At 39.6% G+C, this 19,097-nt stretch overlaps 1 protein-coding gene across 1 annotated transcript in view; it reads left to right on the top strand.

Moving 5' to 3' along the window:
• Positions 1 to 19,097, top strand: part of Tbc1d32 (TBC1 domain family member 32) — a 202,417-nt gene that overhangs the window by 1,382 nt on the left and 181,938 nt on the right. The window contains exons 2-3 of the mRNA XM_005073305.4: positions 1,916 to 2,077; positions 18,682 to 18,859. Coding sequence (XP_005073362.1) covers positions 1,916 to 2,077; positions 18,682 to 18,859 — 340 coding nt within the window. The remainder of the gene's footprint in view (positions 1 to 1,915; positions 2,078 to 18,681; positions 18,860 to 19,097) is intronic.

Here is a 19,097-nt window from a genome sequence, read left to right as displayed (position 1 = left end):
TGCTATTCTATTTCAATATCCCAAGTGATGCTGAAAACCCCACCCAGCTTGATTTTCTTAAATTTATGGTTATGCTTTTGCCTTCCTTTATCTTTGCTTGTTTCTGTATTATGTCACTGCTAATTTCAATTATTGAACAATAACTTCTTTAGATACCCTTGCAGTCAGTTTTAATCATAAGTTTATTTGAAAAGCACAGTATAGAAATTGGGCAACTTCTCAAATAAAAGTGGGATTTATTAAATATCCATTTGCTTGGTTTTCGTTTGTGATAGGATCTCATTGTGTAGCTCTGACTGGCCTGGAACTTGCTGTGTAGACAGGCCTGGCCTAGAACTAACAGAGATCCACTTGCCTTTGCTTCTGGAGTGCGGAGATGATAGGTGCACACCACCACACCTGACACATTTGTACTTTAAAAGTAGTAAATAAGTATTTTCAGTATTGTGTTTTGGGAATTTTTCCATTTTATCTAGATTTTCAAACTAACTTATAGAAAGATTTTCATTAACATCACATTACCTTAATATTTCTAAGGTTTGCAATTATATCTTCCTTTTTGTCATTCCACATTTAAGAAAAGCTTGTTTGATATACTGAGTTTCTTGGTTATTAACATTTTTATAAGAGGATGGCGTTGGAGACAATTGAGTCAGTAAATAATATAATTTCAGGTATAATAAACCAAAGTGGGAGACTGTGGTCATTGGAGGAGAAACTGATACAGGCAATACCATCCCAGAGACTTGTCACGTAGCCTGTCTCTTACTTCAGCAGCAGCTTCTGTTTCTCTCTCCAAGCTGTCTATACTTTGATAGACCATCCATTTCTCTTCCATTCCTTTAATATGGCAGAAAATACTTGAGGCCTCTAGAAGGGGAGAGGGAGTGAATACATGTTTTAGGTCCATATGTGATATATAACATATATGACATATATGTGACCTTATAAAATGTAGTTCTTGGTTTTCTGTAGTTTTGTATCAATATTCTGAGAAAGTCACAAGTTTGCCATGGAAAAACAATCATTGGGTTTTCTTGGGAAATATAGGTAATAACACTGGAGAAGAACTGGAAATGTGAATGTCCTTAATTTAGTAGCATTTTCCTATGTAAATACAAAGGTTTTCATTAATGGAGGAAACACCGAGGCTTATTATGGTGGTGTTGCTTAGGGATGTGATTATTTCCACTTGTCCTTCCTTGTGAGCAAAAAAATTGCATGAGATTCAAATGTGCATCTTTGAGGACATTTTTAATTTCTTTACCTTCCTTTTTTGTCTTTAACACTGTGCTCTACATTAAGCTGTAGGAGAATATGTGAAAAAATAGTTTCTTGTGTCACTGAAAGAAAGTTTTAAACTTTTTTCAATTTATTTTTAAAATAGCTATATGTGTGTGTATATACAATATATATATATACACACACACACACATATATATATGCATGTATAGGACTCATTTTTCAAGAAAAAAATACAAAAACAGGGAAATACTATGTAGTAAACTGTTTCTACACTAGGATTCTCACTTCCATTCAGTAATGTGGCTGGACTGTACCAAGGTCAGTTGATCAGGTATTTTACCTAAGTAGGAAGATTGGTGAGTCTAAGATTCAGAACTTGCTGGCCTGGTGATATCAACCTGTAATCCCAGGATGGAGGAGGCTGATGTGGAAGGAAATTTGAGTTTGAGGCCAGCCTGAGTTACATAGAGAATCCCTGCTCCCCTGTCTTAATTCTCCAATAAATATAGATTTAGTGGCTGGAGATCTCTTATAAGCATTTGTTATTTATTTTCATAATGACAAGGCAAGAAGTCTCTGAATATTGCCGGCCTTTGTGTGCTAAATTCCTTGGATCTGGTTAATAAGTGAGACTGATATTTACTATGTTTTATTTTTTCTTTTGTTTCAGCTATGAATTTGTGAAATACCTTAGACAGCACATATGTAACACGCTGGGGTCTATGATTGAAGAAGAAATGGAAAAATGCACATCTGATCAGAACCAGGGAGAGGAATCTGGTTATGACACTGTTGTACAGCATGTTACCAAGAGAACCCAGGAATCCAAGGAGTGAGTATGACATAATAATTATGTTTATAGTTTATAATACGTATACCTCGTCACCCTGCAAGCCCTCTAACTTCCCCTTCTCCTGGACTCTTTCTATCTTGCTGACCTCTGCAGATACTCCAAAATCAAATCTCAGATGTAAAAATGAAAACCTAGGATCCACATATGAGAGAGAACGTGTGGAGTTTTTTTTGCTGGTCTATATGATACGTCATTTATTGTAGTATTTCCCAGTTCCGTTTTCCTGAAAATTCTATTTTTCTTTGTAGATGAATAAGATTCCATTGTACATAGGTGTCACAATTTCATTATCCATTCATCAATTGGTAGACATCGAGGCTGATTCCATTTCCTAGCTGTTGTGGATACAGCAGCAGTGAATATAGATGTGCAGATATCTCTGTAATGGAATATAGAGTCTTTTGGGTGTATGCCCAGAAGTTGCATGGCTGAAGCATATGGCAGTTCTAGTTTTAGCTTTTTGAAGATTTTCTACACTGATTTCCATAGTGGATGCACCAGTTTACATTCCTGCTAATGGTGGATGGAGATTTTTGCTTTCTTGGTGGTAGCCATTTTGAAAGGGGTGAGATGGAATTTCAAAGTAGCATTACTTTACATTTTCCCTAATAGCTAGCAATGTTGAACACTTTTTTTGGGGGGGGTATTTCAAGGCAGGGTTTCTCTGTGGTTTTGGAGGCTGTCCTGGAACTAGCTCTTGTAGATCTGGCTGATCTCTAAGTCACAGACATCTGCCTGCCTCTGCCTCCCGAGTGCTGGGATTAAAGGTGTGTGCCACCATCGACGGCAATGTTAAACACTTTAAAAGTGATTATTAGACATTGATTTTTTTTCTTTTGAGAATTCTCTGTTTGGGTTCATGGCTAATTTATTTCTTCGGACTTGCTGTTTGTTTTGGTGTTTAGTTTTTTGAATTCTTTGTATATGCTAGATACTAATCCTCTGTAGGTTGTATATCTGACAAAGATTTTTCTCCTATCATGTAGGTTGTCTCTTCACTTAATTGGCAGTTTCCTGTACGTTACATTTCACAAAATCTCATTTGTAGATACTACTCATTTTCTGAGTGATTCAGGTCCTATTCAGAAAACCTTTGCCTCTGCCTATGCCTTGAGGTGCACGCCCCTGTAGCTGTTTTAGAGAATCCGGTCTTATGTTGAGGTCCTTGATCTATTTGTAGTTGACTTTTGTGCAGAGAGGTTAATAAGGTTTTCGTTTCTTCTAAATGGAGAAGCTATTTTCCAGCCCCAATTTGAAGATGCAGTGTTTTCTCTCGTGTGTAAGCTTTGTGAAAAAAAAAAGTTTGGTAGTGTTCCTGCCTTTTCTATATTGTGGAATAGTTTGAGAAGCAATGGTGTTCTTCAAAGGTTTTATGAGATTCATCAGTGACTCAGACCAGCTGGGATTGAACTTTTTTTTTAGTTGGGACATTTTAAAGTATCATTTCAACCCCACTGCTTATTGTAGAGCTCTGTCAATTATTTACTTTATCTTGGTCTAATTTTGTAGTCACATTCATTTAGAAACTTATCCACTCTTTGTAGATCTTAGTAAATGATGATTTCAAGGTAAGACCTAATAATTTGGGTCTTCTGTTTCTAGTTTTGTCAAGGGTTTGTTAGTCTTGTAACTTCACTAATTTCTGCCCTTGTCTATTAAAAATATGTTATTGTTAACTGCCTGAGCATTTCATACATGCAAATAATGTATTTTGATCAGACTTACCCCCACTCCTGTGCATAACTCCTCCTAGATCCACCCCCTCATCTTTTCAGCCTTCCAACTTCTTTTTCTGTTGTTTGCTTTACGACCCCGTTGAGTACAATTAGTGCTACCCATATGGGTGTGGGGCCATCTCCTGGAGCATGGTGGACCTACCTGTGGTCACAGCTTTAAAGAAAACTGTTTTTCTCCCAGAAGCCATGAGTTGTCAGCAGCTGTTTAGCTACATTTAGGAGTAGTGAGCACCTCTCTCCTATGCTCTTAATTATTTATTTTCATCTACTGATTTTAGGTATGGCTTGTTCTTCTTTTTTTTAATGAGGTACATAATTATTTGTTTGTGATCTCTCTGATTTATTAATTTCAGTATTTGGAACTATATAATGTCTTAGGACTGCTTTAATTGTATCAAATAGACTTTTTTGTGCTGTATATTCAGTTTTTATTTGATTCTAGGAAGTTTCATTTCCTTCTTGATTTCTTTAATTTCCATTCATTATTATGTGGTGTATTGTTTAATCACCATGAATTTGTGTACATGTCAATCCCAGTTCCCTCTCCCTCCCTTTCTCCCCTGCACCCCACTGATTTCCTATCCCATCCCCTTTCTGTTCCCCAGTGAGGGTGAAGCCTTCCATGGGGATCTTCAAAGTCTGTCATATCCTTTGGAGCAGGGCCTAGGCTCTCCCCCATGTGTCTAGACTGAGAGAGTATCCCTCTATGTGGAATGGGCTCCCAAAGTCCATTCCTATACTAGGCATAAATATTGATCCACTACCAGAGGCCCCATAGATTGCCCAGGCCTCCTAACTAACACCCATGTTCAGGGGGTCTGGGTCAGTCCTATTATGGTTTCCCAGGTATCAGTCTGGGGTCCATGAGATCCCCCTTGTTCAGGTCAGCTGTTTCTGTGGATTTTTACAGCCTGGTCTTGACCCCTTTGTTCATTATTCCTCCCTCTCTGCAACTGGTTTCCAGGAGCACGACTCAGTGTTTAGCTGTGGATGTGCGCTTCTGCTTCCATCAGCTACTGGCTGAAGGCTCTAGGATGGCATACACACACACACACACACACACACACACACACACACACACACACACACACATATCAATCTCATTATTAGGGAAGGGCATTCAAGGTAACCTCTCCACTATTGCCTAGATTGTTAGTTGGGGTCATCCTTGTAGATCTCTGAACATGTCCCTAGTGCCAGATTTCTCTTTAAATCTATAATGGCTCCCTCTATTATGGTATCTCTTTTCTTACTCTCCTCTATTCTTCCTCATGTCTTCCCCTCCTCTTCTCCCCTTCTCTTTCTCCTAACTTCCCTGCCCCCATGCTCCCAATTAGCTCAGGGGATCTTGTGCCTTTCTCCTCTCTTAGGGTCCTCCTTGTTTCCTAGCCTCTCTGGCAGTGTGTACTATAGGCTGGTAATCCTTTACTCTATGTCTAAAATCCATATATCAGTGAGTACATACCATGTTTGTCTTTTTGTGACTGGATTAACCTCACTCAGGTTGGTTTCTTCTAGTTCCATCCATTTGCCTGCAAATTTCAAGTTTCCATTTTTTTTCCCCGCTGAGTAGTACTCCATTGTGTAAATATACCACATTTTCTTTATCCATTCTTTGGTTCAGGGGCATCTAGGTTTCTTCCAGGTTCTGGCTATTACAAATAATACTTCTATGAACATGGTTGAACAGATTTCCTTGTTGTGTGAATGCGCATCTTTTGGATATATGCCTAAGAGAGGAATTGCTCAATCTTGTGGTAGACTGATTCCCATTTTCCTGCGGAACCGCCATACTGATCTCCAGAGTGGCTGTATGAGTTTGCACTCCCACCAGCAGTGGAGGAGTGTCCCCCTTTCTTCACATCCTATCCAGCATAAACTTTCGTTGGCGTTTTTGATTTTAGCAATTCTGACAGGAGTAAGATGGTATCTCAGAGTTGTTTTGATTTGCATTTCCCTAATGGCTAGATGTTGAGCACTTTCTCAAGTGTCTTTCAGCCATTTTGGATTCCTCTATTGAGAATTCTCTATTTAGTTCTGTGCCCCACTTTTTAATTGGATTGTTTGGTGTTTTGATGACTAGCTTCTTGAGTTCATTGTATATTTTGTAAATCAGTCCTCTGTCAGATGTGGGGTTGGTGAATATCTTTTCCCATTCTGTGGGCTGCCTTTTTGTCTTGTTGACTGTGTCCTTTGCCTTACAGAAGCTTCACAGTTTCAGAAGGTCCCATTTGTTAATTGTCAATCTCATTGTCTATGCTACTGGTGTTATGTTCAGGAAGGTGTCTCCTGTACCAGTTCTTTCGAGGGTACCTACCACTTTCTCTTCTAAGAGGTTCAGTGTGACTGGATTTATGTTGAGGTCTTTGATCCATTTGGACATAAGTTTTGTGCATGGTGATAGATATGGATCTATTTGCAGTCTTCTACATGTCAGCATCCAGTTATGCCAGCACCATTTGTTGAAGATGCTTTCTTTTTTCCATTGTATAATTTTAGCTTCTTTGTCAAAAATCAGGTGTTTGTAGGCGTATGGTTCCATATCAGGGTTTTCAGTTTGATTCCATTGGTCTACCTGTCTATTTTTGCTGTTTTCAGGACTATAGCTGTATAATAAAGCTTGAAGTCCGGGATGGTGATGCCTCCAGAAGTTCCTTTATTGTACAGCGTTGTTTCGGCTATTCTGATCTTTTGTTTTTCCATCTATAGTTGAGTATTGTTCTTTCAAGGTCTGTGAAGAATTGTTCTGGGATTTTGATGGGGATTGCATTGAATCTGTAGATTGTTTTTGGCAAGATTGCAATTTTTACTATTTTGATCCTATCTATCCAAGAGCATGGGAGATCTTTCCATTTTCTGGTATCTTCTTTAATTTCTTTCTTTAAAGACTCAAAGTTCTTCTGGCAATTGTAAAGGGTGATGTTTCTTTGATTTCTTTTTGAGCCCATTTATCTTCTGTATATAGTAGGGCTACTGATTTTTTTTGAGTTAATCTTGTATCCTGCCACTTTGCTGAAGGTGTTTATCAGCTGTAGGAGTTCCCTGCTAGAATTTTTCATATCACTTATGTAAATATCATATCATCTGCAAGTAGTGAAAGTTTGACTTCTTCTTTTCCAATTTGTATCCCTTCACTTCCTCCTGTTGTCTTATTGTTTTAGCTAGAACTTCAAGTACAATATTGAAGAGGTATGGAGAGAGCCGATAGCTTTGTCTTGTTCCTGATTTTAGAGGAATCCATTGAGTTTCTCTCCATTTATTTTGATGTTGGCTGTTGGTTTGCTGTATATTGCTTTTATTATATTTAGATATGTTTCTGTTATCCCTATTCTCTCCAAGATCTTTATCATGAAGGGGTGTTGGATTTTGTCAAAGGCTTTTTCAGCATGAGATGATCATGTGGTTTTTCTTTTTCAGTTTGTTTATAGGGTTGATTACATTGATAGAATTTCCCATATTGAACCATCCCTGCATCCCTGGGATGAAGCCTACTTGATCATGGTGGATGATTTATCTGATGTGTTCTTGGATCCAATTTGCCAGTATTTTATTGAGTATTTTTCTAGTTTAATTTTTAATTTTTTATTAATTTTTTATTAATTTTAATTTTAAGTAGCTTGTTTAACATATCAATCCCAGTTCCCTCTCCCTCCCCTCCTCCCGTACTCCCCATCCCCTCCCAGCCTCCCACCCTATTGCCAATTCCTTCCACATAGGGGATATCTAGAGTCTGTTATTTCACTCAGGGTAGGGTCCAGGCACTCCCCCTAAGAGTCCAGGCTGAGAGAGCATCCCTCTTTATGCTATGGACACACAATGTCTGTTTGTATTCCAGGGATAAACACTGATCCACTGCTCAGGGCCCCATAGGTTGCCCAGGCCTCCTCACTGACACTCACATTCGGGGGGGTCCGGATCAGTCCCATGCTGACCTCCCCGCTGTCGGTCTGGGGTCCAAGAGTTCTCCCCTGTTCAGATCAGCTGTCTCTGCTGGTTTTGCCAGCCCATTCTTTGCCAATTTGCTCATCGCTCCTCTCTGTCACTGGGTTCCTTGGCTTCAGTTCAGTGTTTAACTGTGGGTGTTTGCCTCTGCCTCCATCAGTTACTGGATGAAGGCTCCCAGATGGTTATAGACCTCAAGTTCATTATCAGGAATGGGCATTCGAGGTAGTTTATTGAGTACTTTTGTATCAATATCATGAGTAATATTGGTCTGTAGTTATCTTTCTTAGTTGTGTCTTTGTGTGGCTTGGGTACCAAGATAAAAAGAGTTTGGAAATGACCCTTCTGTTTTTATTGTGTGGAATACTTTGAAGAGAATTGGCATTAGCTGTTCTGTGAATTTCTGGTAGAATTCTGCATGGAAACCATTTGACCCTGGGCTTTTTTTTTAGTTGGGAGACTTTTGATAACTGCTTCTATTTCAATAAGGGTTATACGTGTATTTAAATTGCTTATCTGTTCTTGATTTAATTATGGTAAGTAATAACTATCTTGAAAATTGTTCATTTCTTTTAGATTTCAAATTTTGTGGAGTACAGTTTTTCAAAGTATTACCTGATGATTCTATGGATTTCTTCAGTGGCTGTTATTATGTCCCCCTTTTCATTTTGATTTTCTTATTTGCATGTTCTCTGTCTATCTTTTGGTAAGTTTGGATACAAGTTTGTCTATCTTGTTGATTTTCTCAAAGAACTAATTCTTCATTTCATTGATTCTTAGTATTATTTTCCTTGTTTGTACTTTATTAATTTCAGCCCTCAATTTGATTGTTTCCTGCCATCTACCCCTCTGGGGTGAGTTTGCTTCTTTTTGTTTTAGAGCTTTCAGTTGTGCTGTTAATTCTCTGGTGTGACTATTCTCCAGTTTCTTCATGTGGGCACTTAGTATTATGAACGTTCCTCTTAGCACTGCTTTCAAAGTGTCCCATAAGTTTTGGTATGTTGTGTCTTCATTCTCATTGAATTCTAGGAAGTCTTTAATTTCTTGCTTGAACCAGGAATGGTGCAATTGTGCATTGTTCAGTTTCCATGAGGTTGTAGGGTTTCTGCAATTTGTGTTGTTTTTGAATTCTAACTTTTTTTTTTTTTTTTTGGTTTTACGAGACAGGGTTTCTCTGTATTGTTTTGGAGGCTGTCGGTCCAGCCCGGCCTTGAACTCACAGAGATCCGCCTGCCTCTGCCTCCCGAGTGCTGGGATTAAAGGCGTGCACCACTACCGCCCGGCCTTGAATTCTAACTTTTAACCATGGTTGTCTGATAAGATGGGGGTGGGTTATTCCATTTTTTGGTACCTGTTAAGATTTGCTATGTTGCTGAGTATGTGGTCAATTTTGGAGAAGGTTCTATGTGGTGGTGAGAAGAAGGTATATTCTTTTGTGTTTGAATGGAATGTTCTACAGATGTCTGTTAAAACCAATTGGGTCATAACTTATATTAGTCCCTTTGTTTCTTTGGTAAATTTCTTTCTGGTGGTCCTGTCTAGTGGTGAGAGTAAGGTTTGAAGTCTCTCATTATAAATGTGTGAGGTTTTATGTATGATTTGAGTTTTAGTAATGTTTCTGTTATGAATGTGGATGCCTTTGTATTTAGGGCATTGATGTTCATAATTAATACTTCATCTTGATGGATTTCTCCTCTGATGAATATTAAATGACTTCCTTCATCCCTTTTGATTGACTTTAGTTTAAAATATGATTTGTTGCATATTATAATTACTATACCCACTTGTTTCTTGGGTCCATTTGATTGGAAAATCTTTTCCCAACCCTTAACTCTGAGGTACCATCTGGCTTTGAAGTTGAGGTGTGTTTCTTGTATGCAGCAGAAGGATGGATTTTGTCCATTCTGTTTCCCTGTTTCTTTTCATGGGCAAATTAAGAACATTAATATTGAGGGATATTAATGACCATTGATTACTCATTCTTATTTGTTTTGGATTTGTTTTTTTTCTTTTGGCTGTTGATAAAGTGGGATTATCTATTGCCTATGTTTTTGTGGGTATAGTTACCTTCCTTGGTTTGGAGTTTTCCTTACAGTACTTTCTGTAGGGCTGGATTAGTGATATGTATTGTTTAAATCTGGTTTTGCCATGGAATATCTTGTTTTATGCATCTATAGTGATTGAAAGCTTTGCTGGGTATAGCAGTCTGGGATGGCATCCTTGGTCTCTTAGTGTTAGTAGAATATATATCCAGACCTTCTGATTTTCAGAGTTTCCATGGAGAAGTCAGTTGTAATTCTGATAGGTTTGCCTTGTATGTTACTTGACCCTTTTCTGTTGCTGCTCTTAATATTCTTTCTTTATACTGTATGTTTGGGGTTTTGATTATTATGTGGTGAGGGAACATTATTTTGTGGTCCACTCTATTTGGCATTGTGTAAACTTCTTGTACTTTCATTAGCATGTCTTTTCTTTAGGTTGGGAAAGTTTTCTTCTTTGATTTTGTTGAATATATTTTCTGCACCTTTGAGTTTGGTTTCTTCACCGTCTTCTATACCTATTATTCTTAGATTTAGTCTTTTCTCAGTGTCCCATATTTCCTGGATATTTTGTGTTAGGGGATTGTTGGACTTAAGATTTTCTTTGGTCCATGAATCTATTTTTCCCAGTGTATCTTCAACACCTGAGATTCCCTCTTCTGTCTCTTTTATTCTATTGGTTATGCTTGTATCTGTAGTTCCTGATCATTTATCCAGCTTTTCTATTTTCAGCATTCCCTTAGTTTGTGTTTTCTTTATGGTCTATATTCCAGTTTTCAGATCTTGAACTGTTTGAATTGTTTCCTTCATCTGTTTGATTGCTTTTCCTTGGCTTTCTTTAAGAAACGTATGGATTTCTTGGTCTGTTTTTTCTTCCACTTCTTTAAGCAATTTTCTCATATCCTCTTTGAGTGCTTCAATCATTTTCATGAAGTTGTTTTTTAGGTCATTCTCTTCTGCTTCATCTGTGTTGGGATGTTCAGGCTTTGCTGGTGTAGAGTACCTAGATTCTGGTTGTATCATACTGGTTTTTCTGTTGTTGAATGTGTTTTTATATTGTCTTCTTCCATCCCTTCTTCCAGTGGGTGCAGGTGGATTCTTTTCCTCACCTTGTGGGTACAGGTCCAAGGTTCTCTTCTGGGGCTTGCAAGTAGGTTCAGTACCCTGATGGCTCTCCTCTTCCCATGGGTGGAGGCCATACTAGCAGGGGGACAGACTGTGGATGGGCTAGTCCGCCGGAATGGCTTCCCAAGTGCACAATACCCAGGCCTTAGGAAGCTCCAGTAGGGCATCGGCAGCATATTCCAGTTTTTAAAAAATTCTTTATTGAGTCTTTGGGAGTTTTACTTCATGTACCCTAATTCTGCTCACCTTCCGAGTCCCCCCATATCCTCCCCTCACCCCTGCAGCACTGCTCCATAGAAAACAAAACAAAACAAAATAAGCAAGCAAGCAAATAAACAAAAACAACAACAAAACCAAAAAGACCAAAAACAAAATCAGCAAAAACCCCTCATTGATTCTCCTTTCCTGCCCAACCACCACCTCTTCAGTCATCCTGGTGGCAGTGGGGGCATCTGTGTGTCACACAGCACCCTTTTGTCCCATCAGCTTTGATAGCAAATGTTCATTGCAATGCATCATTGGTCTGGCTCAAAACCTCTAGTTTCTGGCAAACTATCATCACTGGATCCTCAGCAGAACTCCTCTGGGATATCCTGTTGCCACCCAGAATCCTCGAGGTCCTGTGGGTATCCTTCCACAAGACCAGTCCCTTCCTGAACTCCACCAGGTCCTAGATAGGGTAGATGCTAGGGTGGTCCTACTCAAGGCTGGGCTGTGGGCCTAGGTGGTAGCTGACCTGGTCAGTCAGGGCTACTGTGGCCACCTGCCTCAGATGAGGGGGCAGAGTCAGTTCCCCTACATTCATGCTCTCAGGTTCCATTCACTCTCACCTGTGGTGAGGAGTGGGACCATCTCTCCTGAGTGCAGGGCCTAGCCTTCTTGCTATAGTGTCCAGTGAGAGGCAAGACCAGCTTTCCCAGGGCCATCGAAGGCTGGGGCCAGCTTTGCATTGCCCTCTGATTTCATCTCGCATGTTACCTAATGCCTCCTGAGGTGGCATGGGCCACAAACATCAGTGCAGACCCCAACTGCTGCTTTGCCACAGACCCAGGCAAGGCCTCAGGTAGCACCTTGACTTGGTTCCAGTTGGTAGCCCTGGCCACTCAGATCAGTTTGGATCTGGAAGCAGCATGGACCCTGGATAACAACAAGGCCACAGATTGCAGCCCACATCTCAGGCTTCATGTGGCTTTTGGCGACACTGTCGGCCATGACATCATTATAGACCTTTCATGGACCGAGACATAGCCCTTGGCAGCAGCCTAGGTCTGGTTGTCACCATGGCCCCCAGATGACAGTGAAGACTGCCCAGATTGGCAGTGTGGTCCCTAGACCCAAAAATGGTCCCAGGAGGTGGACCACTGGAATCAGCGTGACACTTGATGGCAACAGGAGCCATGGACATCAACACCAACCCTGGCTACTGTAGGATCAGGGATCCAGACATGGCCCTTGGCAGCAGACTGCCAAGGACATCAACATGGCCCCAGGTGATAAGCAGGCCCCCAACATCTGCCCACACTGTCTTCCTTTCTGCATCTTTCCACAGCACATGAACCATTCCACTTTCTCTCTCCTTTGTCCACCACATATTTGCTCATCATAATTAGTTAGGCCCACCTTTCTAGTGCCATGGGTGTCTTCCTACCAGCCAGGGCCTTGAGGACCCCGCTGGCTAGTTAATCATTTTCCATTGTGACAAATGCTTTCCGTTTTCCTGTGTTTGTTAAGATTTGTTTTGCGTCCTATCATACGATCTATTTTGGGACAAGTTCTGCTGCCTTCTGAGAAGAATCGTATGTTCTGTAGCATTTGGATTGAGTGTCTGAAGATATCTGTTAACTCCATTTGATCTGCGATGGCATCTTATTTGTCTGTTTCTGTTTTTGTTGTTGTTGCTATCTGGAAGATGTGTCCTTTGGTGAGAGTGGGTTGTTGAAGTCACCTGTTACTATTATACTAGGGTCAATCTGTGACTTTACATCTAAAAGTATTTATGAAACTAAGTGCATCTCTGTTCCAGGAATGGATGTTTAAAATTATAGTGCTCTCTAATGGATTGTGCCCTTAATCAGTATGAAGTGAGATACTTAACCTTCTCATTAGTTTTGGTTTGATGTCTGCTTTGTCAGACAGCAATGACGTCTGCTTGTTTCTTGGGCCCATTCCCTTATACAGCTTTTCCTATCCTTTCACCCTAGGTGACTGTGTCTGTCTTTATGTTACATAGCACAAAAGAAGAAATAAAAGGAATGAATCGCTGGCTCGCCCCCATTGATTTGCATTGATTTAAAGGGTGGAGCTCTCAGACCCCTGCTAAAGCAGCTTCCATGTGGTGCTTTGTGGAGAAAGGGAGTTGGACCCCTTGGTCTCTGCAGTTTTAGTGTTCCGCCCTGTGGGGGAAGAGGAGGTTCTAAGTCATTTTTTGGTAGTTCCCTTGGATCCCAGCTTGTGCAGGCTGGGTGTATGTGAGCAGTACACTTCCCTCCAGGCTCTGCTGCTCTTTGCACAATAATGCTTCACTAGGATTTCTTTAGAGTACCCCTAAGCCATGTCCCACACATTCTATAGAGCAAACACAGAGCGCTTTGGGTAGTTCAGGGTTAGGGTTAGTTCACAAGGCTGGACCTGCACTGTCTGCAAACCCTCCTATCTTACTTACCACCTTCTTTCCCAGACTTCTCCCACTGCGCTGTCTTGCTTTTTATTAAACAGTCAAGTAGGCACATCTCCCAGGAATGTCCTCAAGTTGGCTTTCTGTAGAGTGCCCTTTCTTTACATGATATGACTTAACATTAAGTGTGGCAGCATCCTAGTTCACTGTCTTCAAGGCATTTTGTTCTATATAAGCTAATAACCTTTCCCTCTTTCCTCTTATTTCCTTATTTGACTTTATTTTCCTTTCAGCTCTTTTGTCATTAGTAAAGGATAAATCTGTATCTATCTTTTGCTTATTTCATTGTTTCCTTAATAGGATGGTTGATCTTATCTAAGTTTTTTCTATTTCTGTATCTTAATGCCTTGAATATGCCTTGTACATTATAGATGCTTAGTAGATACTTGCTAATGAAACTAAAGTGTTTTATTTGCCACTATAATCAGTTTTATGTTACAAATTACAATACTGTAAATGTTGTTTATTCTCAAACAGTGTCAGGAGATTGGTCTCCAATGTGGCAGAATTAGGAGGTGATAGATCCCTGAGAGGCTAAATACAAGAAAATTAGGTCATTGAAGATGGAGTCTCAGAGGGGATTAAGGTAGTTCTTAACCCTAGTTAGTTCTAGTGAGTGAGTGAGCAAGTATGCATACTTGCTAAGAGAAAGAGACAGAGATGTTATAAAAAGCAACAGTCCCCTCCCTACCCAGTGTTTTCTGGTCTTGTCATATTATCTCTTTATCAAGCAGTCTTATTATTTGTATGCTCTTTACCACGAGGTCTGGACCAGGATTGGCCAGAAACTGGTACAACCTTGTGATATCCTCCCTTTGCTCATTAATATACACAGGCTCGTTTCGTTTCAGCAAAAGAAAGCAGACCTATGCTGAAAGGGACTGTGTCTTTAGCAGTAACTCCATTTCCTTTTTCCTTTTATGTATCAAATACTCTTCATACATTGAGCAAGTAACTACAGTATGGTGTACTGTAAAGAGGAATGAGATGTTTTCTGCCCTTCACTGATCCATAGTGTAAAGAGAGGAGTTTGACACCGCTTTGAAATGGAAATGAAACAGTTTCAATTCATTGTGTTAAAGGTATTATGTATACAAAAGGTTGTATGGAAATATAAAGGAAGAGACATATTAGGCCAGATATGTAATGAATGGCTACAACAAGGAAGCATAAAAATACAAGCTTCAAAGAAATTAACTTTCCCCAGGAGCACACAAGCGATGAATGGGTGGGTAGATTTGTTCACGGTTCCCATCCAGGGTCACAGGTTTCTTTCATTGGGTTACTCCATCATCCCTTATGGCAGGGGTTGGCAAATGTTTCTTATAAAGGGACATACCATAAGCCCTTTAGGTTTTATTGACTATATATTTTAACAATATGAAAACTAACTATATATTTTATCAATATGTGAACCACCATAAATAATATAGAAAGAATGTGCATGTGTTTCAATAAAATTTTATTTAGTGGAAAGCCATTTAGGTCAATAAAATAATATCTTAAGTACTTTTCTATTGCTGTGAAAAATTCCACCAACTAGGGACCAAGGACTCAAATATATGAGCCCCTGGGAGCATTCTGTTTTAATTCAACACAGGTAATATTCTGCCAACCCCAGTATCAGAGATTTTGGAATTTATGTTTGAGTATTTATTATCTATTGCACTAGAAAGCATTAATTCTAATTTATTTTTAAACTAAGCTTTAAAAATTAGTCTGGACAGGAGTTCTGTTTCTCTTGTGGCAACTCATTGGAATGAAATGTCAGTATAAATAGCTACTTAAAACCACTAGCATATAGAGTAAAGTTCATAAATTTAAATTCTTTTACTTTCTGGTTTTTTGAGTTAAGGTTTCTCTATGTAACAATGCTGGCTGTTCTGGAACTCTCTCTGTAGACCAGGCTGACCTCAGACTCACAGAGATCCACCTGCCTCTGCCTCCCAAGTGCTGGAATTAAAGACGTGCAACACCATTCCTTGGCAAAGATTTGAATTCTTAATTTCTTATTTTATAGGAAAATAAAGAAGTTCTGTTCTTCTTTGGGCAATATTTTAATATCTAGTAGTCTGTGTCTAACAGCTTATTCCAAAACAAATACTAAACTTGATCAGATAATAGAAGCACTTTGGTAATAAGTGCAGTTTTATAGATCCTATTAGGAAATTTAAAAAAATCTCTGGGTAAGTTGGTTAACTTTGCTGTCCTTTAGTTCATTCATGAATAAAGTTTAAAACAGTAAGAACTACACCACAAAGACTTGAGAGGACTTAATGAATGTTCATCTTGTACTTTTGAACTATGGGTGATGGACTTTAACTTGTACAGAGTACTATTTTCTTAGAAATAACTTTTTTGTGGTTCTTGAAAAGTTACTTAGAGCTCATGTGGCAACAGTATATTTTTATCATAATGATTATAAGCCATCTCACTAATTAAATATTTTGATGCTTATTTAATATTGGCACATGGAAGAGCTTCCTTTTAGGTCTCTCAAGTTATTTAATGAATTTGGAAGCATAAAGGCAGATTTCCATTGTTTTTCTGCTTTTCTTTCCTTGAGATTTTTCATTCCCGAGCCTTTATTTGAATATTTCTTGAGACATTATAGGAATGTATGGATGGTATCTATATTCTTTATCTGCTTCCCTTTCTTTCTAACAGCTACAGTGGCTGCTGTTGCATTTCAGTTAGTTTAACCCTTGATATTGATGATCAGCTACTTAGGTGTTTAAAAGGTCATTGCTCACGCTTAATTTTCCCTTCTGACCATTTTTATGGTAGCTCTTACAGAATTCATGCTAGTCTTTAAAAAAAAATGTCTGTTAGGCTAAACACTGAACTCCTGGAACCTAGTTACAGAGATGGAGGAGTGATGAGCAAAGGGGTCAAGACCATGATGATGAAGCCCACGAAGACAGCTGACCGGATAAGGGGGAGCTCTTGAATCCCAGACCGATGGCTGAGAGGCCAACAGGGGACTGATCCAGACTCCATGAATGTAGTGCCAAGGAGGAGGGCTCAGAAATCAATGGGGCCTTGGGTAGTAGATCAGTGTTCACCATGGTTTATGAGTGAGCTTTGGGAGCCCATTCCAAATAGAGGGATGCTCTCTCAGCCTGGACACATGGGGAAGGGCCTAGGTCCTGCCCAGGATGAAATGACAGACTTTAGAGATTGCCCCCCAAGGAGGGCCTCACTCTCTCTGGGGAATGATGTGGGGATTGGGTGGGGGGCTCGGGGGGGGCTGGTGGAGGCACAAGGGAGGAGGGGTGGGAGAGGGATCTGGGACTGACATGTGAAACATTCACGTTTCTAATTTAAATAAAAACATATATTGAGGAAAAAAAGAAAAAAGACTCATCATGAAAAGCATTTGAGCCCAAGACTTTCTATGAGGGTAAGGAAGGTTTTGTGTTTTGTACCTTTCCTTTCACCCTCTTTCTCCATTTGTCTTTTTTTTTTAACCTTACTTATATATTATTGGAGAATATCTCCAGTAGATAGAATCTATATTTTACTGATACATACAGTAGTGAATAAGTGAATACAGTGGTAATGGAAAATATCTCTGTTCATTTGTATACATAGTATCTACAAAATATAATAAAAGTATAGTGGTGTCAAAAAATGCCTGTTAGAAGCATTTATGTCCAAGTGGAAACTTCAGATATTTAATGAATTAAATGATTTTCATGTGTTACTTTTCATACTTTAATTTCATAATTCATTAAGTTACCAAATTGTCTTCCTTCCCTTCCCTTCCCTTCCCTTCCCTTCCCTTCCCTTCCCTTCCCTTCCCTTCCCTTCCCTTCCCTTCCCTTCCCTTCCTTTCCTTTCCTTTCCTGCTGCTGTTTCTTCTTCTTTTTCTTCTGTAAATTTTAAAGGGATAGAGAATCATGATGTGCATGTGAACATACCTCACTACAAAGGATGCTGAGAGCATAGGTTAGCTACTCTCCAATTACTGTGAGAGAACAGCTTTTTGCTTGCTTGTTCCAGACATAGTCTCAATATGTAGCACTGGCTGTCCTGGAAATTGCTTTGTAGGCCAGGCTGTCAGTGAATTTACAGAGACATTTACTTCTCTCTGCTTGGATGCTGGGATTAAAGAGATGTGTCTCTATGGCTGGCCAGATACAGCTTTTGATGGACAGATCTTTGTGTCTATCAGAGCACTCTCCATCCTCCCTCCCTCCCTCCCTCCCTCCCTCCCTCCCTCCCTCCCTCCCACCTTCCTTCTGATAGGATATTCTGTGCACCTCAGGGTGACTTTGAACTCACTAAGTAACACAGGCTGGTTCCAGGGGACCCACCCCCCTCTTCCATCTTGGAGGTGTTGCACCAACATGTTGTACAGAAGCATATGCAGACAAGACACCCATACACATAAAATAATAATGTAAAAACAAACTTATATTTCTTAAAATGGCTAGCCTGATCTACAGAGCTATTTCCAGGACATCAAGGGCTACACACAGAAACCCTGTCTCAAAAAACTAAAAAAAAATTATAAGTTTTCTCTCTTGCGGGCATTTAGACTTGTAGAGCTGAGGGAATTACATTTCCAGTTTGAAGTCTTACTTAGGGATCTGTGTCCTGCCACTCCGGACAATTGTTCTGTGGCTTTTCTTTGAAAGCACATACTGACTGCTTAGCTCCTGCTTACATACTGAGAAAGCATAGGGTTGTCATAGATAGGAAGGAAGAAGAAAGGAAGGTGGAGAAAAGGGATAGAGATGAGGTGAAGGACAGACGTGATCTGGGTTTTGGCAGTGTGTCGTGAACATTTGATCGCGTTGCTGGTAACAGCTTGGCTTACAATTAAGTTGATTTTATCAATTACTTCATATTTCCAGATGAAAAATTGTAAAAAACAATGTGCTTTCGGGATTCTTTATTTGCATTCAGCCTATTTTGCCCTTTTTATGAAACTGAAACGCAGATTTTCCTTGTCAGCATTATGCTTTTGAAGAATTTTCTTTTTCGTAGAAAAAAACCCCCAAAAACCCAAAACGTACTTGAGTGTGGCGTTCTTTTACTGAGTGTCCATTGAATTTAAAGGTACAAGGAAATGATGCACTCCCTGAAGAGCATCATGATGGTGGTGGTAGAGTCGATGATGAACAAGTCTGAAGAGGATGAGACGAGGAGTCAGGACCAGCAGCGGAAACTGCAGAAGGAGAAGCCAGGCAGCTGCTGCACAGACAATTGCTCCGACAGCGACTCCTCCTTCAATCAGGTGCGCGCCTCTTCTCCCAGTCCTAAACCTGATCATCACTAGCTTAAGTCGGTGCTTTCTCAAACACTTTTTTCTGTTTTCCAGTTTAAAGATTCAGAAAAAATAAGACAATAAAATGCTCTATTAGGATGATTTGGTCCATGAGGTACTAGTTTACAGAATTGTTTGTTTAATGAATAAATATATCTCAGGTAATACTTAAGTGAAATATTATGTTTTCAATTAAAATAATGATGGT

This window comes from Mesocricetus auratus, unplaced genomic scaffold, assembly GCF_017639785.1.
Source record: "Mesocricetus auratus isolate SY011 unplaced genomic scaffold, BCM_Maur_2.0 Super-Scaffold_100018, whole genome shotgun sequence".
NCBI lineage: Eukaryota > Metazoa > Chordata > Mammalia > Rodentia > Cricetidae > Mesocricetus > Mesocricetus auratus.
Note: the sequence above shows the minus strand (reverse complement) of the source record. Positions and strands in the feature narration are given on the sequence as shown.